The 26,699-nt window shown below is 37.7% G+C and overlaps 1 protein-coding gene across 1 annotated transcript in view; it reads right to left on the bottom strand.

Annotated features, from left to right (window-relative positions):
• pxb (putative Hedgehog signaling attenuator pxb) overlaps positions 1–25,898 on the bottom strand; it is a 131,392-nt gene extending 105,494 nt beyond the window's left edge. The window contains exon 1 of the mRNA XM_018546762.1: positions 25,849–25,898. Coding sequence (XP_018402264.1) covers positions 25,849–25,898 — 50 coding nt within the window. The remainder of the gene's footprint in view (positions 1–25,848) is intronic.
• Between the last annotated feature and the right edge of the window lie 801 nt (positions 25,899–26,699).

Here is a 26,699-nt window from a genome sequence, read left to right as displayed (position 1 = left end):
CACTCCAGCCACGTGAAGATGTATTAAAACTTTTATACATATCAGTCGTTCCATTTGTCCCTCTCGAAATAATACTTTGCTTTCTTGTTCGCTTTTAAATAAAAATACATATTCTCGAAATGTTCTCGGAATATTAGTGTAATTTTTCCACTTCAAAAATAAAAATTATAATAAAATAATTTTTTTTGCGCAATTTCACGATATCGTTTTTTTTATGCAATATTTTCGAGCTTATAACGACAGCAAGTAAAATGACCCATTTTGAGCAATTTCAGTTTGTATACAGAATTATAAATATTAGCAAACTTTTTCGATGAGATTGTATCTAGCTTTAGTAATTTTTTTTCATGTGGTTATTTTTGGGGAAAATAAAAGTTAAAACTCCAATATACTCTCAGCAGCTTTTTTTATGTATGAATTTTGCTCTGATTGATTAACTAAACATTTCTCGTTTCCATCACGGCCAGTCTTACACGTTGTTGAAATAGACATAAACTCGCTAACTACTCAGTTGTATAGTTTATAACTAAAGCCATTCATATTATTCCGCGGCTTGGAGATACTAGAATAACGTCGCGGGTTTAGATATTATAGATTTCTCTTTCTATCATTAGGTCAGAACGAGATTGATAGTTTAACTTTCAAATTAGTGAATTATCCTTCGATTACAGGAATATGCTTTTATATATATGTGTGTGTGACTTATATTTCCGAAATTATTGCTTAGGACATGATTGCAATTTTTAGAGTTTCTAAAAAACTATCGATTTTGTGTAAGAAAAATATGTCTTTGACGTTATGTGTCGACATTTACAGTAAACTGCAACATATCAGTTGTTCTAGATTCAAATATCTTACAATGTACAGTTTTGACCAAAAATATTATAGGCACCTATCCTTTATTCATTTATTTGAAAATCTTTTAGATGTATTATTACCTATTGGTTAACGGTAATATACATAAGTTTAAAGAGTTCTTGAAACAAGGAATAATTTACAGCAAATGCCATAAATCAACTTTTTAAAGCTCGACCCGGAAGATTGGAAATTCTAGGTCCAAACCTTGGCTAAGGCAGTTTTTTCCGCAATAAATTATTTACAGATTTCCATTAACACCTGATTATCAATATTTTTATAAGAACGCTTATCAGCATAACAAATCATTAAATTGTTTGTCAATTTAACAAAGTCATATTACTACTCTACTCATGATGGCGTTTCAAGACCGAAAAATATTTCGGTGCGCAATATATAGAGTTAGATATACAATATATATACAATATAAATTCACACAGAAATATCTTGTAAGTACTATAAGATCCTGTTAAACATAAGAATTTTCGTATTTAATTAGATTTACTCTCATCGGTCTAAATTCGTATCATATGTTTTTAACTAGAACTTCAAATAATAAGGTGTCAATTTTTGATCAAGACTGTATGTGATTCTTCAGAACCGCGCGACAAAAGAAACACAACATTGCGGAATACCTCGTTCGACAAAATTCATTTAGCGTGTTTAGCTTAAGGACGTCCCGTCCGATGTAAGTCCGGGCCGTTTCTTCTTCGAGGATTTTTCGGCGGAATAACGACCGAGCGATATGCGGGAACGACGTTGTTTTCAATCCGCTCGTTGGCCGTCAGGAGCTATCAGAATGATTCCGGCGTCGTTGGTTAAATCGCTTTTGGCACCGAGCGTCGGGCACAGAGAGGATAGTAATTTTCTGCACGAGAACGTGCGCACTCTATCTCTATATGAGAACACCGGCTGGATATCACGTTCGAGAGGACTAAAATAAAGTAAGCGACGCGAATAAGGAGGCCGCGGGACATGCTCGCATTTTCGCCAATGGGCACCCCCATAACTGTCTCTAATAACTGTCAGCCACAGTCGCACTTATAAACTCCCCGGATCCGGGATTCCTTCGCCGCCGCGACGAGATTAATCCTCCTCAGCTCACCCACTCTTCCGGCCGAGTACGTTTGCGTCGTAACTCTCTTTAATCCGAGAATAGACTCGCGTTCTTCGCGCGAAGAAAGATGCGCCGTTTCTTTCTGTATTGCTGGAAAAGAAATCCGGATCCGGCGAAGTGCGAATTCGGCTAATTAACTTCCGCTCTTTCGTCGCGTGACGTTATTAATTCTTGACAGGCCAGATCGCGATTTGACTTTCTTTCCCGAAGGAGGAAAGAACGAAAATCCGTATCACCGATGTGACATTCTGTTATATTTAGACGTGCGAAATTTATTTTTCACGTCTATCTTTTCGCGAAGCTTACGATTACTTTCATCAAATTCTCACCATCCGTTCACTACTCCATTTTTCTCTCTGCTTTCCTACATTTTTTTTTTCAGTCGTCGGATCATACCGGCATTCTGTACGCTTCTCCTTTTTCTTTCTAGTGTCTGGCGCGGTATTGGATCCGGACGTAGAGCTATCGTGTTACGTTTACCGCGAAAAAATTCCGGTCTCGCTGATTCGATCAACCTGCCGCGAGGACAGTACGCTATATGAAACTCCGAAAAGATTATCAAGGTACTCTGCGAGAATCGTGTGTCGTTTGAAGGAATAAAAACATAAATCATTTACGAAAAGCAAACAGATAAATCATAGACATTACGATTAATGTGTACAGAAATCGACGAAACACAATATCTTGCTATTATACAATATATGTCGCATTAGTTGAAAAAGATTTTATATTCAATCTCTTTCAATTCTTCAATTATTATATCTTTTAGAGATTAAAAAAATTGTTAAAATTTGGAGTTTTGTAATTATTTCAAATATTTTTAGTTTAATTGTACTTCTTTATTACACTTGAATTTTATTTTAGAAATATATATATATTTTTTTCCCAAAATACAAAAAATGGTACTTGATTATGAGAATCTTAATAAATTCATATTAATTCTCAATAAGATATTTAATATTTGCTTATCGCATATGTTATTGTAAGACACTATATTATATATATAATGTGTATACGTAAAATAAGCGCTTACTTGTACTTGATTCAATAGAAGTTGTAACAGCTATGGATATTTTTGCGGATTTTGAGCGCGCAATGTATGATACTTGTGTGAAACTCATGTCGAGACGTAAAATTCAGTCGAAATGCATTCGAGGAGATAACAAAAAGTGACTTGACTCGATCTAGGATCCACCTTATAGCAATCTTTGCGGGTCTCTCTCTGTATACTATATATATATATATTATATTTATTATATACTGTGGCGTACAAAATGTCGTGCTATTTAATTATTTATATATTTAAAAAATAATTTGACAACAATGTTTCATACGTTACTTTTTAAGAAAGTGCAGTAAAAGGAAAATATTTGGTTATCTCAATCAAATAGAATTTTAGTAGATTTAACCAACAAATTGTCTTGTTAAATCCACTAAAATTCTCCAATTAATGTAACCGGAATTCTGATTGATTTAATTTGAATCTTTTAATTTATCTATTTTCCTCTAAACCATTTTTCTCAGTGTGAACCTTTTGATGAAAAAATCATCAAAATAATTAAAAAATAATAATAAACTGTGATGTCAATCGACAAAAAACGTAAGTATTTTTAAAGTATTCTCTTCAAGGATAGAGAATTGAAGTGGAACTAATTCACAACAAAGATTCTCCTGTCACTCAATGTGCTTGGGAAACAAGAAGCGCAAGTTGCAGCACAAGTCGAGCGTAACGTGAAATTTTCACCATTTTCGGAAACGCTACGTTGAGATGGCTGAACTCGTCGTCGGGGAAAAATCCTTGTCGCCCAAATGCACTCAAGAAAATAACAAGAAGTCGGGCGATTGGAATCGGTTGAAGGCGGAACGTGGCACGAAAACGCTTCACCGATGAGAAAAAATTCTATGGCGGAGAATGCACTCTCGTGGAATTAGCGGAAGGAAACAGGATCGGATCTCGTTGTAGAAGATGCGTAACGTGTGCATGATGTAACGCGTGGCTCGCAAAAACGACAATTTTTCAGTAAAATTGTAACATGTACTTCACGTGAATTCACGATAAGATTCCTGCAACTTTATTGAATTTTCCAGAACTGCGAGACACTCCCGATTCTGAATTCCGTCCGATCATCGAGATTCTTCCGTTGCAAGATGCTCCAAGGCGCGCGGTCGATGAAAAGTGCAAGTACATGCGAAAGTCGCGACCACGATGCGTTAAAATCCCGGTTCGCCGATGTTCCCAGCAGCTCGAGCGACAGTAAAATTTTATCGCCTGTCCCGGGTTTTCCCTCGGGAAAGCACGTCTTCCCGAAACAGCGAGCTGGAATCTACGATTGTTATCAAGTCCGCAGTGTCGAGAGTAAACCGAGAGTATATCTCAAGGGCACTTAATTTTTTCTTAAGCATTAATTTTTACTATTACATGGAAAGGACGGGTTTTATCGAGGTATCTAAAAATTTAAGATTATAGATACTGAGATTTAAAAATAATTTTATCGGACTATCAAAATAATTATGTAAGACGCTCAAAATGTAGGTTGCTAAAATATAAAAACTTTTTGCAGCCTCATACTTGAGATCCTTAAATCATTATCTTGACGATTTAACAAAATCATTTTCAGATTTGTATCTAGCTTTTCAAATTTTTAGATACTTCATCAAATTAATTGTTAAATGTAAATATAAATATAATATCTGATCAAACTGCTATTTAAATGGATTAAATTGTAAAAAATCCGCGGATAATAAACCACAATACAAACGAATTCCATACATATTATGTATAATATTTATTGTATTACGTTGGAAACTTTGAAATAAAATCCACTTGGAAAGAACGATTTTGCTAAAGTATCTAAAACTTTAGCTATATACAGATCTGAAGATAATTTTGTTGAACTATCAAAAACATTATACGGGACGTTCAAGTTTAATTAATGAGCAATACTGCAAAAAGTTTTGACATTCTATCAACTTCAGCGTCCTACATAATTATTTTGATGATCCAACAAAATTACTTTTAGTTTGTAAACCTTCTCTTTCTGTACACGATTATTATACTTTCATTAATCGCCGAGTTAATTATTCGCTGGGCAATATGTCACTCTAATGCATATTCTGGATTCGTATTTTCGATCTAAATTATTACGATTATCGACAAAGGGAAGGTCGTTACTCCAGGAGGGTCTCGCGCAGCACGAAATGTCGCAAATCCGCGATCGATCGCTCGATAATCCACGCGGAACGGGTCACTCATCCGCGCGAGGTGAGGCCCCTCGCGATGGAAATCGTCGCTCGTCGAGATGCTTTTAGGAGCGGATTCGAGGTAATCCTCTTTGCGCCGGGTTGCGCGAAAAAAGAAGACAGTAACGATAGTCGGTCGAGGGAGGACTCGAAAAAAATGGAGCGCGTTCTTCACGCTTCGAAGCTCGCCACGTGACGCGCGCGTTATTCGCGCGCTCGCGAGAGGATATTTTTAATTCCTCGTTTTTACCGTTTTTTTATATTAAAACAAAAAGCTCTCTCTCAATCCCAAAACCGCATGTCCTCAATAAAAACGAACCTGCACCAATTACGAGCGTTCGTTTCCGGATGCCTTTATCCCGAGAATCGCAGTTGCTGGCCCTTCGAAACTTATTTCAGGTCGCATTTCGTTTGAATGAACTGGGACTGTACCGTTAAACACGTAATCTCATTCTCCTTCATTCTCATTATTATTCGAACTAGAATTTAAAAACTCTTCGTTACACCGCTGTTAAGAGTTCATGTCTTTTATAAGTACCGCGATTACTTTTTTTGCGCATTAACCCTGAATTCTTTATGTTATATACGTTTTTTAAAATATCCAGACAATCTCGACGCTTTTTTCCCCACAATATTTATTCACAGTCAACACCGAAGGCATCAAACGTTCTCATTTTTTTTACGAGTGGTATTTTTTTGTACACTCTTTCCATTTTTGTCGAGTCGTATTTCCGACTACCTGCTACATTTTCTTTCGTAGCGGCGTTTTTCCGCTTATCGACGAAAATACCGATCGTTATCAAAATCCGATATGTTTCACTTTCGAGATAAGTCGTCGTCTCCGAGTTTCCGAGCAACAATGACGACGACGACGATGACGTGGGTAAACGTGCGCCGCTTACCTTAGAAATCCGGCTGCGACTGCGGTGACGAAATTGTCGATTCGCTACGAGCGCATCTCTGCCGCGGACGATTTCCCGTGCACTTGATTCCGCTCGCGCGACACCTTTCCGCGAACGGCGTGACGGAGTTGCAAGTTGCTGCAACCCTCTCCCTCGTTGGCACACAAACTACTCCGCTGATAACACTAAGATCGCACAGATCGCGGAAGAAGAAAATCGCACGACACTTCACTCGGCGATATTCCACTCGTCGATCCTCACACGTGAAGTCGCTTCGCAAAGTTGACGATGCGGTACGAAGGTGACGCAGCTGATGATGAGTCTCCGCGGACGATACGGCGAGGAGACCTGCGGAAAGCCGCATGCGGCAGCCATACGCAGCTCCGAGAAAGGTAATTTCGCCCCGTTTGCAGTGTCGCGAGACGCTCTTCAAGTCGGCACAAAGGACCGTCGTCGTCTAGTCGCCTCCCTTCGTCGTCGCGAAGGGCAGTCGCCAACTCCGTTGCAGCTGAGGTCAGTAAACTCCGACCGGCGGCAAAACGTCCGCCACTTTCTCGCTCGTCGCGGAAAGACGGGGTAAAAATCGCGCGCTTACCACGCGCGACGCAGAACTCTCCAAGTCAAATCGCGCAGCTTCGATTGCGTTTTCTTTTATCCTGAGATGAGCAACGTTATATCGTCGCGAAGGCACCGAACGTATGGTTTCCACTCGTCACAGTTTTCACCCACAATCCAACCTTGTTGTCGCCACCGTTCTATTTGCCCTCCGAGAGAATTATGGAAGATCCGTCCGGAGGTGGATGAGAACGTCGAATGAGTTTACTCACAACCGGCTCGATTTCTCACGTCCGCGACGGAATTGGCAAAATTCGCCGGATCGTCGGGAGCGGACCGGAAGAGGACGGACAACTTCTTCCTCTTTTACCGCGACGAGACGTGGAAAGTCCAATCGAGGCGAACAGCCAGGTCGAACTTTCTTCCAACTCGGGGGTCGCGGCGGGCGCGTTGAACGTAACGCGCGAGTCTCGCCGATGAGATCCGTTCACTCACGTTCACGAATTTTCGCACTCGACCGACGGGCGAACGAGACTCTCCACTTCCGCTGTTTCTCGCCCACCGCACTATTTTTCTCTCTTTTCACTCAAATTTTCACCGTTCACTTCCTGCGACGTGTCGAAACCTACTCCAGCACTTCCCGTTACGTTACGCCGCGCGAAATATTCTCTCCCCAAATTTTTCGAACGAGAGGCGACGAAGGGCACGACAGAGGTGCCAAGTTTTCAATCATAAGATTTCACGCGAGAAATATTGACTATGACAAACAAGTTGCTGCTTGTTTATCTCCACTGCGTTACTCCGATCAACGAGTTGTAAAATCCGTCGTGGTGCTGCTCCGAAACTTCACTCGCGACGAAAACTTGTCTCAATCGCTCTAGATCGTTGAGTTAATTGTTGCCTGTCGTCACACAAACACTATACTCTCTCGATCCCTTCCTATCCCTCTCGCTGTGAAAACGACCGTCGCTTCATGGCCGCGCGCGGCACACTGTTGCTCCGTACGATCGTCCGTCGCTTCGAGCTCGGTCGCTGGCTCCCACCAAGACTCACCCTACCCTACAAGACCACCCCACCATGTGCCATTGCGTTGGCGATCCCCTCCCCGCGCTCGTATTCCGAGTCGACCGACTCCTCTTCTTTCTTCGGGTAGAGCGGACTCCTTTCACAAGGGTGCCGGACACAAAATCCACGGGAGGGCAAAAGGGATACAGGGTGAGGGGAACGGGCGGTCCCATATTCTCGACGCACATGTACACGAAGAAGAGGGGCGACAAGGGGATGGAGAGCTTCGAATTTGTTCGGGCTGCTCCGATTCGTCCTCTCTGGGTCTACAAAGACCCCGTTGTTGTACCGATGATTTCTTGATTGCTGCGGATTTCGCTCTTCTATGAAAATATTTACTCTCGTTTTTTCCATCTATACTGTACAGTTTTTATTTAGGAATTCGACCGATAATAAATTATCTCAGGTAACTATTTTTATTATACACGCGTAAGTATAAAACGTAAACAATTTTCTTCTGAAACTTGATATATAAAGCTGATCAAGTATCGCAAAATTGTATGCAAATCTTATAAACACTTTTCTCACACTTTTCTAAATCTATCGTGTATTTGTTTTTCTCTAATTCATAAAATTAAAAATTAAAAGAGAATTGACTTATATGAAAACTAAAAATTTCGTATTAGGATATCACGTGAACTTGACTGTTTTTTTTGTGGAAACTCAAAGCGATATACTTGGGTTGGGATTAACTTTCTGTGTATCGTATTTCATGGTCGATCCAGTTTGGTGTCCTTCAAGCCAGAGGCATTATATTCGAAGGATCATTATACCTGCCTGCACAGTGGTGCCCTCTCAATCGTGACAGGATATTACGATTGTACAGAAAAATATTTCACATACATGCGATTAACATCGCCATAAAATTGCATTATTAGATGTAAGATTTATAACTCAACTTTCTGTAATATGAATAAAAAAATTACATGAGATGATTGAAAGACAATACAATCGAATAATATTATAATAATATTATTTTGTATAATACTTGCTAAAAATTTATTTAATACAAAGCAACTATATCATTAAAAGTAGGGAGCAATTTTTTTGTACAGTCGTTATTAACCATTTATATTTTTTAGACTAATATATTTCTTATATAAAAGATAGGATCCTGAAATGATTGACTTTTCAAAATAATTATAATTATTAATAATTATTAATAGTACATAAGTTATACGTTTAATAATTAATTATAAACAAATAATTATTCATTGTATTAATGATGTATTAGATTTCACACCTTTTTATTTTCATAGTTAATTATAGTCACTTGCTTTTTGAATAAGTAAGAAATATTAATTCTCTAGTGTTAAAAAAAAGATAGTATAATTGACGATTATTTTTCTATCAATTAGAGCAAAGCAATCAGTAACTGCTTTGCTCTGATTGGTTGAAAAATAATTGCTAATCGTTAATTATCGCTGTGGTTATGGCTTAAGTCGTAATCACACTAGCGATTGAGCGATTGTGGTTGACGAAAAAAGTAATCGGTGACTGATTTGCTCTGATTGGTTGAGAAGTAATCCTCAATCGTCAATGACAATCGCTGATGTGATTATGGCTTTAGAGCCTCAACACAAAGGTTGTAATTAAGTCATTGAACGTAAGTCGTAGTTGTAGATTGACCAAAATATTATGCGTCGACCTCGCACGTTTCACGACTCAGTTACAACAATCGTTGTACCGAGGCTCTTAAGCAAACGCGCGAGTTTACATCTTGCTTGCGATGATCGCGCGCCGTTGGATTCGCACAATGAGACGAAGCCACCAGTAAGAACGTCGGAGTGCGTTTCGTCGCAGGATTCTGTAAATAAGAGACGGTAAGCGGGTGCTGTAAATTTCACGAGCTGCGACTACGATGACGACGTTGTACGTTGAAGCGGCGTTTTACATTATAGACGCGACTACGCGAGTAGTGAGACGAATGCCAGTTCAAACAAGAGAACTCACGTTGTCGCAGGGAAACGCATTAATCGTACGACACACAGCGAATCGCATCGTTTTCCATGCGTCTGTTGCGACAATCAGACCTCTTCGGTCAACGAATCCGGGAACGATCGATCGTCGAAAGACGACTCCCACGGGACGCGTAATCGACTGGCTACGTTTGACGCCACCTCGCCTAATCTTCCAGGAAAGTTTTTTTCGCATCACCCGTGCGAATTCCTCTGCACGAGAGACCGTAAAAGAACCCACCGCTTGCTAAGTGATATCGATTACGCCACGTTGCACTTTCAAGCCCGCGGTGCATAACGGATCACGTAACCGATAATGATCACCTTGCGCCTCGGTACGCGTTGTAATTACTCGGCAAAACGTGGGTTATTTAAAATGCATCTATAGAAAATTGTTTGGTGTAGCGATGAATTTGTAATCTTAAAATAACAGGTTGTTATTGTAATTATATATTGGATTTCCTTTCTTTTGTGTTTATTCGTTTTTATGATACTAATTCACAGGATAATGAAATCCGCGTTCAAATAAATATTTTTCTCTATATATGTTGAAAATAGAGGAAGAAAAGGAGAATAGTTTATCAACGATTTTAACCCTCAAACGCTATCGATACATAAATTTTACATACAAGTGAGCGAGGTCATTCACTGTTAGGCCTTTAGTGGCCATTAGGAGGTTCCCAATCTGCTGTACTAAAAGCTGAAACATATAGAGGCAAACTAGTTTCTAAAAATTTTATCCGTTTTTTACATATTAGTTTGAACCTCTTGGTAATCAGTATTGTAACAGAGAACGTGATAAGTGATTTCAATTTTCAAGTAGTTTGAGTTATTATATATTTTATTAAAATAGAGGCATATACATATATACTTAGATTATATGCTTTATATTATTTCGAGATCAAATTAAATAGAATGCTTGATTTTTACTTTCCTTTTAAATTAATAATTTGTGTTTATAAAGATCTAGATAAATATTTTGTTATTAAAAAGTAAAAAAACTTGTGTTACATTAATTAAGAGTGACTTACATATTTCCTTGTATATAAAATTTATCAACAGTAATAATATCACTCAATATCGATAGCGTTCTATAATTAAAGATCAGATAGTTTATAGACACAGAAATTTATCTGTCTATTTAATTTCATGTGTGTGTATATTATTGTACGATAGGAAGATTATTGCCCCATTATAAATAAGTATAATGTCTATCTATTCGTTCTACTCATCGATTTATCGAGATTCGTGTCTCTTGGAATCTCAACATTTTCACGCGGAATTAGGCGACCAGCTATACAAAGAACGCGCTTCTTATCCGAAGGCCGCTTATCAGACCGGTATACCTCAAGCGCGATAAGTCGGGTTAGATGGACGGAACGTCCGTCTTCTTATCGACACAGCGGAAATCCGTGGATTCCGAGCGCGCAACTCGCGGGACTATAATTCGACGTATGTGGGTCATTTAGCTCTCGCGAGACAGCGAAAGGAATGACGGTGGAACGAGCGAAGGGGATATGCTCTGGATATGCAGCACGTGGACGGATATCCTCGGCGCGCTCGGAAGACCAGGAACGTGCCCGAGCCTTCGACGCGTCCGTAATATTACGGACGGGGATCCCCCGTCGGCGAGACGTGTCAGAGTAGAAACGTGTCAGAATGACCATTACTCTTGAGAAGAATAAAGAATTGTAGAGGAAAAATTTTATCCCCCCACGCCGTATGATACGATTTTTCATATTTTTCATTTTTTCGATTTTGCGCGATCGTTCTCTCCTACTTCTCTCTCTCTTGCGTACGAGAAAGCGCGAAAAGCAATTCTCGCGCCTCAGAGTTTGCGAGACGTTTGCGGAACGAGTTGCGAACAAACATTCGAAGGAATTTATTTTATTGCTCGTCTCGAGTATGCTTGCGCGATTTGAGAATAATATAGAGAACAGAGAAGGAGAAATCTCTTTCAACCCTTCACTTAATTTCTATGAACACTAACGCAATTCCAGCTGAACGCAGTTTATTATAGATAATTCTATCAACAAAACGAAAACGAGATATAATATTACAATGGAATTTCATCATTACTGGCGTGACACATTCAAAATTAATGCGCGGAAAATTGTGCAAAACAAAATTCACGTAATAGCGGGGTATGAGATTCTTTTTGAAAATGTCCCATCCTTTAACGCATAATCTACCTTCGCAACGTATTTAGCGTACAAAAACGAATATGCTCACATATATGAGGAACCCTAGGACACCTCGTCGTGTATACGAGTATCTCGTCTATAATGCATGCTATTTCCATAATTATTAGCTCTTCTACACGTGACCTACTTTCTCTGCATAATACCACAATCTCGGTATTAGTCTCATTCTTTTTCGAGGAACTCTTCATAAAATGCATATGTGATTTTACCCCCCCAAAAAATGGTTGATATGTATATATCCTATTTGCATCTCTCACAAATTGTAATTATTTCATGTATATTTGTATAAAAACTACATCAATACATTAATACCATAATCCTCGCTAATGTTTATTCATTTGGAAAAATATGCGATGGTGTAAGCCGCTTATTATTATTATTATTATTATTATTATTATTCAAGTTTATTTTATTTTTTTATCGTTAATTTGTGGAAAATCGAGAATTTTGGGGATGTTAGTACAGCGGCTGAATTTGATCGACATCGATAGTACAGACTTTTTAAATTCCAAATTAAAAAAATAGATAATAATGATATCTTTAATTTATTTCTTACATTATATCGGTTTGTCTCATTCAAACGTATACATCTGTCCTTTATCTTACATATTGCAGCGTTATCTCTTGCAAAACGAGCACCTACTAGATACAATTACTACCTACTCTGTTTATCATTCTAAATCGTCGTTAAGCATAGGTATGTATACATAGGACATGAATTACGTTCAAGCTAATATATTTTTTCTATAATTTTAATTTTACTTCTACAAACTCAGTATTGTTTGTTTAAATAATCCAAGATCCACTGGGGATACTTATGCTATGTAAAACTTTATACATGCCTCGATAGTAGAATTGATATGACGCTTGCCTAGGAAAAAGTCGAGAATTCCAGGTTATAACACCTTGACTGAGATAATATTTTTCGTTCGAGGTTCTTGTGTAGTTGACTCACTCGGATCTTCTATTTAAGCGTTCTTTAAGTCTGTAAAAAAAAAATGTGTAATCCCCGAGAAGTCAATTCGAAAATTTTAGGTGGACTGTAATTCGAGGTAATCCCGTCGCGCTAGCATCCCCTTAAAGTTAGAAACGTCTCCCCAGACTATCCCAATCTTTTCGTTATTCTATCCGGCAACTACCGTGTGCGCACGTTTTCACCTTCTCCCCTTTCCCCGGAAACCGAACGAACGGCCGTGCTGCGTCGCGACGCGAGGAACGGTAAAAACGAACGAACGGGGGTTACCGGCTGTGTTATACAATCGTAACGACGCGGTGGATGGAATTAATTAAACGCTGCCGCTCTTCGTCCCCTCAAGCCCTGCGTTTCCCATCGCCGCCACCACCGCCGTCGTCGTTGCTGTATTTACTCGGTGGGCTTTGAGGATCGAATTGCAGGCGCCTCTGTGAGAGAGAGGGGGTTCCGTTGTTTACTCCCCCCCTCCTTTGGCACCGTACCCGGTCTTCCACTCGCTGTTGTCCCCTCTGCTATAGTCCCTCGTTGCTCCCGGTGCGTCAACCCCTTCCCAATCCGCGGCTGGTATTGCGAAACTATCGACGGATATCCGCAAATACCGCGGACGAGTATTTGGAGGACCACGTTTTGCAGAGAAGAGGATTTTGGGAAGGGAGGAGGATATACATATGTAGGACGGGGCCGGTCGGGCTACTCCTCCCTGTTGGCTGGCGGCATTGAAAACTTCGTCAAACGAGGCCGAAGACGAGTCCCGGGATGAGGAATTCTTGGAAAGGAGGAGAGGCGAGGAGATGTATTTACCGAGCAGTTTGGGATCAAATCGTCCTTCGGAACAGAACTAAGCCGCGCGTACAGAAGAGTGGACAATGGTGGACACAATGTCAAAGCAAGCCCGACCGAATAGAGGCAGGCTTTACGAACAAGTTGACGATTCACCGAAATAGTTACGATGACATGCTAAGGAATTATGTCACGTCGGTGTGGTTACCATTGAATGCTTAGATGCAATCACAAAAAAAGATAGATGTTTGTTAACATTAAGTAACCAGACGATGGACATGATGAATAATTATGTGGTTTCGACAGAATAAATGTCACAGAAAAATACGAAGAAGATAACATACTTATGTCATTGAAATGAAGAAGAGTTGCAGAACATTTCGTAAGCTTCCTCTATTGATTGTCAATAAAATATTATACCTTACTTCAGATATATTAAAAGATAAGTAATATCTGGCAGATACATTCCATGCATTAAATACTTAATAAATTCAATGGAATCGAATGAAGTGTGTGGGTGTATAGTAGGTAGACAACTACAGAGGGATGGATGGATATGAATAGGAAAAGAGAAAGAGGAGGCAGTCGGCTGCAAATATCGGCGCGTTGGCGCGTCAGGTCGATACTCCCAACCCGTTGTTCTCTCGAAGACATGCCTGGAGAACGTGTGGGTAACTTAGGAGCTTTGTTGGCACACGTGAAGTATCCTGCGAGCGTGCTAAGAATGCCGCAGGTCGGAAGTTATGCTCGGGTTTAATGGATCCGCTCTGGCTGGCAACGCGAAGAGCCCGATGAGAAATTTTCCCCAACTTTTGAACCCGCGGACGCCCCCGAACTCTCCGGCTAAATCGCGCTGAAAACTTCCGGCACTTGAAACGTATAAAAAAATCTATACCGCCCCACTCTTCCGTAATCGCGGTCGCGAAAGTTTCCCACCATCCTCTCGTCGTTATATCGCGCGGCCGCAGAAAATAAAAATGAAACATTGTTGAAATACCGATCGAACATTATTTGTCACTAAATGTACTATTAAATTCATAATGATAAATTATACCCAATTTGAGTTATTTTCAATCATTTCTATAGGTCGCTATTGTTCCTGTACTGAATATATTGTTAATGTAACTAAAACAATGGGCTTATACAATTTAACTCAAGAAATGTATCAATTAGACTCAAATTTAGTTTATTATTTATCAATTGTGTACGTTACAATGAACATTGTTTACTTTATAACTAACAATAAACAATTCTCCTACAGAAATGCCTGGATTCATTAAATGTGCTTGTTTTTTAATCACATGTTTTGTATTAAATTAAAATACATTTTTGCACACTTGGAAGTTGAAAATAAAAACATGTTGTTACTAATTTATTTGAATTTTGAGAGTCCATTAAGTTAGTTGTTACTTATTATTAAAAACATCTTATTTAATTTAAGGAATTGGTTTAAATTCGATTTCTTATAACTCTCTTTGTTGTTTTATTCAAATTTACTATATATATATATAATCATATTGTTTGGGTTGATATGATAAAAAGGTTAAAAACAAAATTTTCACGTAAAGAAATCTTACGTTAACAGAGATAAAATCACAAATACTAGAGAATAAAGTGTTTAAATATAATATATAACATCGATAAAAAGCCTAAACTACATTTTAGGTCAAATAGACCAAACAGAGCAGCGGGATTAACATTTAACAGTATATATATGTATTATTTCTAGTTTGGATATATCATTTTTTGACAATCTATAAACAAGCCGTATTATTTAATTTGGGAGCCCTTTATCTTCTTGTTACACTCGATAAATATATGTCGAAATCCATCGTTCCTTGGACGTTATCAATATATTAACGTCTAACGGGATAATCACGCGATGAAATATTATCGCTCGGATGCGTCCCTGCCACTGTTTCGTTCGCCGGCCGACATGTTTTCCTCGGTAACGAGGAAATGTCGATGGAGATAAAAATTCCGTCATAGATATCGCACGACCGCAGGTGTGGTTGATGAAACGACGGGGTACCCGAGCGTTGTTGGTGATACCGGGCGTCGGTGTCAACGGCGCGACCCCGGGCCAGGCCGACTGCAAATATTACTACGTCGTGTCAGATCGCCGTTCCTGCCGCTCTCGTCCGCGTGTCGGCATTTCCCGAGGGATATTTCCAGTCATGTATGTCCGAAAAAGCTCCCACGATGTTTATGAAACTATCGGCTGCTGTGCCGTGAATGAGAATCGACGGATTCGACGCCGGCAATTTGCTCGATCCCGTACGAACGGCGTGGAAACACGTAGGAATTAGTACGAGAGCAGTCGATTCGAGAATTAGAAGTTCGTCGCGGCCAAATTGTGGGTTCGATCAACGTTCGCCCGGGTATATGTTTTATCGATAATCAATCAAAAGTTTGTGAAAATATTTTATGGCTTTTTTTTTATTTTGTCGAGATACAGGGAGATAGGGAGATCTATGCAGAGAAAAAACACTTTTTACTAAAATCTCTAAAAATTCAATCAGATATAGATTTAAAAATCATTTTCTTTGTATCATCAAATTTATTATGTCTGAATTGTTAGAAGGGAAAAATTTAAGATAAAAATATTAGATGACGATGAATATTTAAATAATAAACGTTATCTAACCTTTATAGTAGAAAAGTCATTATAGTGGCGCTGAAATATGACAGTGTCATATTTTGAGGTAAGGAGATGAAACAATGAAACAATTAATTATAACAAATCTTATTCAAGAAAGAGCTGTAAGATTTAAAGATTTTAGAAGCAGACCTCCTCTAAAGGTTAAACAACTTACGTACGAATAAGCAACATATGATTAGCAAAAGATTTGATAGTAAAAGAACGGTGTGATTAAATTACAAATATTACAATCTAAACGCGTGTAAATGACGTTTCATCGTCTATTGTTCTTTTATAAGAAAATTTTAAGACACTAATAAAAGGAGCGGCAGAAAATACTAGCTTCGTTAATACTGAAAGCGATAGTGCGATGGGTAAGTGCGATAATTCGGGGAACTTGTGCGAGTCGTAAACGATGGACGGAAAAGAATAATGCGAGATAATGGTGGTGCTGTTTGAAAACAAGATAATCCCTCTTTTTCCCTGAGGGGATAGTACATTGATGGCGCCTAAGGTAGGCGCCAAAAGCTTTTTTGGAAGCACTCGAGGCGTGCCTTGTTTGCCGACGGCTGCCCTGTAAGGTGATGCAGCGAATTTCCCGAGTGTTTGTTAAACATCCTCGTCGTCTGTGTACTATCCTGGCGCGAGTATACTTTTCGTAGCCTTTCGCAAGTTGCCGTTAATGTATATATTCTAAGCGGGTATAGGACTCTTTCGTAGGAAAAAATGAGACGTCCTAAACCCTCGACTCAAATCTACGATTCGTGACAAACAAGTTAAAATTCTCAGATCTCATTCTCAATTTGTTAAATATGGAAACAATAAGAGAATTTGTTGATATATATTGTCTGAGAATCGTCTAATTTGTTCTCATATAGCGCATATTCACGTTTTTATTTATTAGAATACTAACATTTATTTATTATAATGATATCAAAATCCAAATTATACGATCTTATAAATTTACTTATGATGTGATGAATATTGTATGAATGTAATTGTTAATAATAAATATTTATAAAATAATAGACAAAATAAAAAATAGTTTCAATGGAATTATTTTATATGTTACAAACAAGAGTACTGAACAATGAGTTTTCAAGTTTCAAATCATTGAAAAAGGGTCATATTAAACTATTATCGACTATCTGCGAGCGATAATGCATCATCAATGGATAAACACGCGTAATCTTCGATTTGTTGACGTATATCTAGCAGCTTTATTTAATCTACTTTAAAATATCTCTATAGGATAGCTGCATATCTTCCTCACAAAACATGTCAAAGTAGGTATATCAAAGCGATATCCCAAGCAAACATATCGACATCATAAACTTCGATATTATCTCCATTTTTAAGTTTCCTCTTTTCTGAAAATAACCCCGAATAATAAATCATAAGTTAGGAGCAAAAATAATTTATCGGCATTTTTTCTAAAATTGAGTCTCACGAAATATGTTTTAATGGAAAGGAAGTTAACTACGAATAAAAATATATCTTAGCTGATAGTATTATTACGATTTATGGAAATATCGTAGTTGTAGATATCACGATCTGACACGTCGCGTCGCTGCGATTTCAACGAGTCGCGTCCAAACCACGACCTTCACGTAGAACTGGCCGACAGAAGCATTGACGTGCGTCTCGCGGCGCGTTTCGACACGATGTGCCAAACGAGCCGCATGTAAATCTTTTTCGATTTATTCAGGCGAGAACTCTCTCCACTCGGTCTCTCCCGCCTTGTCAGGACCCTCCCTTCCGGCCAAAGCTTTTTTGATGCCAACCATCGTCGCCCAGTCCGATTTACCGATACTTTCCGATGTTTCACGTTTCCCTCCCTGCTTGAATAGAGTCTGTTACAACGTGAATTATCGAAACGTTATCAGTCGATGAACTGCGCGATCAAGAGTTGATTTCACCTTCTCCGATTAGCTTCAACGACTGATTACATTTAAGAATCGCCAATTTCAAAACTGAAAACTAATCATCCTTGTGATCTAATTTCTTTATTATTTTATTTAATTCTATTACTTAATTATTAATCAAAAGTGTTACATTTTAAATAAATAAATTATATTTGCAGAAAATATATGGACAAGGGAAAAAATAATACAATCAGTTTTAAATTGATATAGTTTTTCACTAGATAGATATTAAAAAAACAATAGTAACTTAATCCTTTGAGAAAAATAACATTTTGTTATTTTTAACTTTTATGTATCAATTAAAACGTAAGTCAATTCTTTTCTATAATTATAACTTCAAAGTAAACAACATCCAAATTAAAGTATACATAATAAATAATATACTTAATAATAAATAGTACACTTAATAAATAATAAATTAAATGTTAGTCTCAAATTTAATACATTTTGTTGAGTTAATTTGTTAACTCCATTGTTTTAGGCTAAGTTATTTCACTTTTCAATAAACTCACTCTTTTACCCTCTTATGTTTTTACTCTTTTGTTTATCCAATAGTTAAATTATCGCATAGTTTATTTGAAGAAGGAACAATCAGCTCTTAGTTAAATTAACGATATTGAGTAAGAGTAATGGTGACATATAACGAAATAATTAAAAATAACAATTGGATATAATTTGACATTTACAACAATGTTAAATATAATTATTAAATCACGCTAATCAGAGATAATGAAATCGATCCTAATAACAAATGATCATGACAATAAATTTTCTATTGCTAATCGAATGCTTTTTGAAATCATGTTTAAATCTTATAAGTCAGAGATAATATTTATTTAATCGTACTTAAGAAAGAGAATATCAAGAAGATATCCGGTGGTTTCAAGATACTCTAGATATCTTCAGATATAAATAGTCGAGATACTTAATGTAAAGTGACGCATACAAACAAACTCAGAATCAATCTCACGCTGCTAAATATAAAGTTTTATTACCTTGTCCCACCTAAATTTATATCCCGAGAGAGTCGACTCATTCGCCATTGTCGATTATTTACGTGTTAAAATTAATAAAAGCAATTCGACGACATTGGGCAGTCTTTATAGATAGATACACTTGGCGGTCGCGCCGACGTCGGACACGAATTAAACGGCACCCTTTGACCTGGTGTGTGCCCCCTCACCTGGTCCGCGCCCCCTGCGTCGCAGGTGTCTACATACGGGAGAGTCTCGGTTCACTGATTTATGGTGCAAAAAGAAATCGCCGGCGTAGGTGGACGATGATTTATCGTCCGGGAATAAATTGCGGATACCTACGGCTGCCAGAGGTCGTCACTCTATACACGAGGACGGTACGCGGGAGAGACAGAGGGAAGAGTGAAACGCGAGGAGGGTAAGGGAGGACTGGAAAAATCAGCCGGAATTCATAGTTACGATCGACGGCGGCGGCGGCGGTCGTGCATACTCATACATGTACATACGCATGCACACGTGTCCAAGAGGGAGGGGGGAAGGCGGGGGAGAGAGGGGACGGTTTATAAATTTCTGAGACTCCCGATGAAACCCCGAAGCCTTGAAACGCAGCGCGGATTTATCGCCAGATCCGTCGCACGCAGCCGCTTTCGCTGAGTCGCTCTTTTTTTTTTACCCTCTCTTTTTTTCTCTCTCGATACTCTCTCTTTTTTTCTGCATGCTACGCACCCACCGGAAACTTAATAAATCGCGAGCTTTTTGTTACACCCGCCGCCGGCTAGGCGACGGTTTAGCAGTTTTATTCGCGCCCTTCGGGAGCAAATACTCCCGGGGTTTGTTTTAACGTTGCGAGAATCTGCGATTCTCAACCGAATGTTTGCGCGCGTTATGTTGCCTTCGTTAGGGATTGAAATGCCTGTTCTTGTTTCATGATCAAGAATAGAAAGAAATTGTATTACGCTCGTTACGAGGAATGCGTAATCTAATTGGAGTTTGAATAATCAATATTCTTCGTTAAAATATCGATAAAAGTGCGAAATGATGTTATATTACACAAATATAATAATTTTGAAGTAAAAATTAATTTGTAGCTGTGTAACTTAAAATACTTTAAGTCCTATAACCTATATACATTTTATGTATTGTACGATTGTAATAATGTCAGGGAAAGCAACATGACGTTTTGTCAAAGTTTGATTAAAGTCACTATATAGATACATAAAGCAGCGTAACTTAAACATTTTGAGTCAAACTAGCGTTACATAGTGCATACTTTGTATAACTTACTTATACTTAAGTGCAATTAGTCTGATAATTGTCCAGTTTTGAATTTTGTCACGTTTTGAGCCGAAATAACAAGTTGAGTTACTTTAAGTACTTTCCAGCAAGAGACACAGATGACAATAAATTATTACATTCTTATTGTTTATTAATGTTAAACAGAGATAAAATAATCAGTGTGTTACGCTGTGTTTCTTGTTGGAAAGCAGCCTTTATATATCTAGGTTTAATAATTCATTTAATTTAGAGAAACTGATATTAAGAAAAATCAACTATTGTTCATTTAGAAATTCAAAGTCACGTTTTCTATAGTTTGCCATTAACTCTCTCTATACGGTCTCTATTATTCTCGTGGGGCGATTCAAGTTATCGCGACGCAAACACGGAATGGCGATAACGTTCCTCATGTCGGAAACGCAGCGGTATTTCGACCGAGCGCTGTTATTTTCGGCACCGCGTGTATACATTTCGATGCTATACATTCGTCCGCGAGAATTTAAAAAGCCGGATTCGGGAATTGCGCGACGGTGTTTTGCGAACAAAAAACGGCGAATTCGCCCGTAGAATGCACCGTCGACTCCCACGACTGTAATTCATCCCGACGCGCAATATGAAGTGGCCCTTATGACGAATGTCGGGTCTGTCGGGTATGCGAGCGAAGAGGAAAAATGAGGGTAGTGTCTTTCCCTGCTGGTATCTTCCACCGATTTTGCCGAGGCACACAACACACTTCAAGCGAGACACGCGTTTTTTTTTTTTTTTTTTCGTAAAAAAGATACCCGACGTTTCGTCCGCGCGGTTGACTCGAAATTCTGCGGGCTGTTTTGCTTTGATAAGTTTGCGTGACAAAACCGCATGAAAGATGTCGGAACTGGGCGTTAACAGTAGGAAAAGATATATTAAAAGATTATGTGAAATTTTGTCGATATATCAATATTTAATCGATTGCGCAGAATGTTTTGGATCAGGTTTTTTTTTTTTTTTTTTTTTTTTTTTTTCGTAAAAAAGATACCCGACGTTTCGTCCGCGCGGTTGACTCGAAATTCTGCGGGCTGTTTTGCTTTGATAAGTTTGCGTGACAAAACCGCATGAAAGATGTCGGAACTGGGCGTTAACAGTAGGAAAAGATATATTAAAAGATTATGTGAAATTTTGTCGATATATCAATATTTAATCGATTGCGCAGAATGTTTTGGAAATCATAATAGAACCGAAAAAGAGGTGGCCTCATGTAAGTTAAGTAAACAATACAGAAAATAACATTTTTCTGTATAGATATTTTTGACACTTTTTTAATTAATAAAATTAATACGTGACTAAAACCTATTTTAAATGATATCAAATCTAGACCGACATAAAAAGAGTGGCGAATAGTTAGACTTGATAAACTAAATAGATTATTAGTTAAACGCATACGTTTTCTTAAGAAATATTTTATTAATTTTTTCGAAAATGGAATTCTATATAAGAAATTTTTTTCTATATATTTTCGACTTACATTTACATGAGAAATTACTTTCTTCTCGGTTTGTAACACGATTTCCGAAATATATTTTCTATGCTAGTGTAGAATTGCTAAAGAATAAAATAAAGAGTGTAATTTTTTTACAGACTATAATTTTAACCTACTGTGTGTGTGTGTGTGTGTGTGTGTGTGTGTGTGTGTGTGTGTGTGTGCTGCAATTATATTTTCATACGCTGGTCTTTAAAAAAAAAACTTTACAACATTTATTTAATTACAATTAAAACTTCAGCGGAAATAAAAAATGGAAATTTCTTTAAAAATGTGCAACTTACAAACAATATACTATATAAAGAAATTGGACACTATCCTCTTTATGAAAAAAAATTTAAAGTTTCATGTATTTAACAAAAAATCTAGGTTGCAGATGACATAATATATTACTCATTTTGTCTATTTCAATTGGTCAATATAGGATAAAGGTAAAGTTTTTTTTGGAAAAACATCTTATTATTTATTAGTTGTAAAATACACATAACACAGTAGAGTATCTAATATATAATTTCTCACAACACCAGTAAAAGATAAAAACATGATTGATTCTCTCATAAAATAGCCAGCCTAAACAACATATCTGGAAAATTACACTAATTATCATGACGACCTATTCTTGCTAAAGAAAACAACATAAATGTATATAACTGCCGAATCCTCCCCCTTGTTCTCTACTTTTTGTCTCGTTTCTTCTACTTCGGCGTTTCTCTCTCATTCCGTTTCCTTTTTTGACTCATCGACCTCATGGTGCCGCCAATTAGCCACCCGTGGACTCGGGTGCGACCATAAACGCATAAATCCGTCAAGTCAGGACTCGACTGTTGACGACGGCCGCGCGGAAGATGCCAGAATGGCGATGAGAGCCGCCACGGGGCGTCGATGCGGGAACAATGTCGCGGAGTTCATCCGCGTATCCTTTTTTCAGCAGTCTCGCCACGTGGGTGATGAGTGCGATCTTCCAAGAAGAGTGTTCTTGGGCGACCCCCCAATAGCATCATGTCGTAGTATCTTGAAGAGACGATCAAATGTCCACACTATGGGTGGACACGACTTCGTCAAGGAATTCTTCTGTTTCCGATTAGGAGACATTTTTTGCGAATGTAGAGCACAATGTGAATGGAGAACAAAGGTTAAAGGCTGAACCGTAGCGAAATATACGAGAATAGAGTAAAAAAGTTGTAATATTGTACTAGTACAATGATGGATGACAACTTAAAGACGATCATTTCCAGTTTCCATGATAATTTAAATATTATATTCCAAAATTAGGTACACAAAAAATATCATTCTATTGCTATGAAAAGTGATTACTCAATTTATTTCCTCTTTAAGCTAGTCCTTTTAAATTACCTTTACTAAAAAATATTTTTTGAAAATACTCTTAAAATATACTTATTACGTTTTAGAAAGTTTATTATTATATACTCAAAACAAGAATTTATTTTTTTTTAATACTATAAAATTAATCGAAAAAATGTTTTTATGTAATAAGCAAATAGAACTTATTTCAATTTAATAATCTTGATTAAAAAATATTTATATACTTATCAGGATTCAGAATATATTTTGAATAAATTTGACGCTTATAATAAATTTATGATAGATTTGCGGACATATGATCTTTTGGAATAAATATTACGTGAAATAAACATACATATATAATAAAATAATTATTACTTTATTACAATATGTATTTTTCCGTGTATATTTAAATTGATATCTAATTTATATTTAATATAATATGATATTAAATGAATGTCAGTAAGCTTTTTAATCGAATTATGAACTCTAAGTCATAAATCGAGAATTATGTATCCCAAATTTCCCTCCTTTTATTTCCCTAACGCGATCGAAGGCTTGCGTCTACATAATTATTCTCGACAACTTAATTTATACGTTTCTCATTTCTTATACTTTATAGTGTTCGGTTCGGATGTTAAGGACGAGTTTTAATTTTCCTTTGACTGGTACCAGAACATGCCAACGGCCTATCCATTTCCTAATACCTTAAAGAAGAGGTAAAGTCGCCGCGCGGTATCCCTATTTCAGAATAAAATGGCTCGAGCTCTTAACGTAAAACACCTCGGTAATTCGAGATTTCCGGCAGCGTTTCGCGCAGCAAGGGAAACAACGGAAGTTTTCCTCGAACCGGAGAAGAGATGGCCGTGAAGTTTTCACAGGGCGAACGCATAGAAGACAGAGAGACAGAGAGGGAAAGATGAGTTTCGAGAGACGATGCCGGGAGGGATTATACTCGGCACAAGAGTAACCGACGGTACATCCTTAATTGAACCATCGTTCTTGCACGCCTAACGCATTCGTGAACCATCGCTCTCGTCGGCCGCGTGTGCTCGCGTGCTGGCTTATTTGGAAACTTAACAAAGCAGTAAATCCTCTGCCGCGGGACTCTTCCGTCCGACGCGATTCACGCACTTTGCCGTCTCGATGTGAATTCACGTCTCAATCACTCATGAAAGAGAGAGAGAGGGAGAGAGGGGGGGAGGGGGGAGGAAAGAAGGGAAGAGGAAGAAGTTTTCTCACTTTCTTAGTTGGGATAGATTTATCGAAGTAATTTAAAATCAACTTAGAGTAGGGTTCTTACTTAGGCTTGTAGCCAAATGTTGCGATAAATCATTATGATACAGCAAATACGTACACTAAAAAAACGTTTTTGCTAAAGTACCTAAAAGTTTAGTAATAAAAATGTTTTTTTTTTTTAAATCCCCCTCTCATCAAAATAATTATGTAATTGCTAGAATGTGTTAAAACTTTGTGCTGTATCAACATTATTACTTAAGCGTTCTACATAATTATTTTGATGATCCAATAAAATTATTTTTAAATCTGTATTTAGCTAAATTTGAATTTGGAACCGTTCTTTTTTTCATGCAGGTAATTAAAGTCTAATTTAATTTTCAGAATTGTCGCTAAAGAATTAATTCACATAGGTGTATTTGCCGTTACATAATTTCATATTATCACACAATGTAATGAATGAGTGTATTAATTTACATATTATATGTATATGTTTACAATACGTACTGGACAATACATACAAAAAGTTTTAGATTAAGAGATCATCTTTGAGATGAGAAACCAAACTCATTACACTAAATATTTAAAATATAAAGTTTTATATTTGAATGTATCATTGTTGCGTAATATTGCATTACATAACATCTATTCATGTCTGATTTTCTAATGCAATGCAGTATTATTTTTAATAGTATATAAATTTGTTAATATAGAGTTGTTGCTGTTAGAAAATTAACTATATAATAATCGCTTTATTAACTTTATATAAAATATGAAATAACAATTAATAATGCAAAGGGCTGTGAATTTTCATAATTAATTTTACTTCAATATCGCTTTAATATTTTTTTTAAATAGCTTTCGGATATTACTTGTGTTGTGTCCATATTAACAATCAATATTATTTTTGAATTACATTTATATTATATATACATGTACTATATTTTTATATATTTAACATTCTATTGATAATATTAACAATCGATGAATCCAGTCTTTTAAAAACATTTTACCAATACAATAATAATAATATTTTCGAAAGTTTTGTTTTTGCGATACTCAAACAAAATAAACGAGTTAAGAGATTTTGTTTTCAGGCCTCACTAGGCACTGATCGCTGTGCCACGAAAGAAATCCCTGAAGATCGATCTGGTGCGAGGCTTCACGCCTCGTCGTGAGTGTAATCGGCGCTCTTAACGCTTTAATCCCTCGGCGCTGCTCCGATCTTCGAGGATCCGGGACTCTCAACAGGAAGACCTTACGAGCACACTCCACTCGGGCACTCGGCCCTTATCCTCCCACTCGCACTTTTCTCCGTCGCTCTTTGTACCTGAATTTAGCTGGAATGCTGTCTCTGATGGTGTGACCGATGATCGCCATTTGCACCTTCAATGAGTTGGGAGGAGAGCAGACACATGCGAGAGGCGTCCTCGACCAAAAAGTGTCACACGACAGCTCATAAAACTCTGTTCCTGCCGAGAACAAATTTTGTATACACAGAGATAATGTCGGTAGTTAGGTAATCGATGAGAAAATTTAATAATCAAATTGAAAATGCGTGTGCATTTTCTTCGATTCTTTTAGGTGAAATTTACTTTTTAATTTAAAATACACGTATTTTATCAAAATAAACTCGTAATACCAATTTATATAATTTTTTCTTTCTGTTTTATTATCAATCCGATCTTCAATTATCCACAATCTCGTGCACGTACTTTGATTATCATTATTTTCTATCGAAGTACACAAATGGTATTGTTCACCAAAAACTTTTTTTGCTTTCTATTCTGACCACCTTTTGGGACCCTGTTTTTCTGCGCTTCGCCCGGCTGTTCGGGGTCGGTCAGTATAATCGCAGGTTTATAATCTGGCCCGCTCTGGTAGACGTCAGTTGGCACGCGAGTCCTCGGGGCAACCCCGCGTGTTGTGCGTCGACACGGGTCGATCTTCCTCGTTCATCTGGATTGCTTGGGAATCGGAGGGATGATATCTGAATTATCTTTCCGATGTTTCGGACTGAGGTGGTCCGTTAAAACGCCGAGCGTTCGAGAACTAGGGGTTAGGTTGGGAAGAAAGAGGAGAATGGGAGAGGAAGACGAAGGAGCAGTTGGATGAGATGCGGGAATAATTGGCGGTCAGGTATGCAGTTTGGTCGAGCCGCTTTTATATCCTCTTCGACGT

The sequence above is a fragment of the Cyphomyrmex costatus genome, unplaced genomic scaffold (genome assembly GCF_001594065.2).
Source record: "Cyphomyrmex costatus isolate MS0001 unplaced genomic scaffold, Ccosl1.0 scaffold59, whole genome shotgun sequence".
NCBI lineage: Eukaryota > Metazoa > Arthropoda > Insecta > Hymenoptera > Formicidae > Cyphomyrmex > Cyphomyrmex costatus.
Note: the sequence above shows the minus strand (reverse complement) of the source record. Positions and strands in the feature narration are given on the sequence as shown.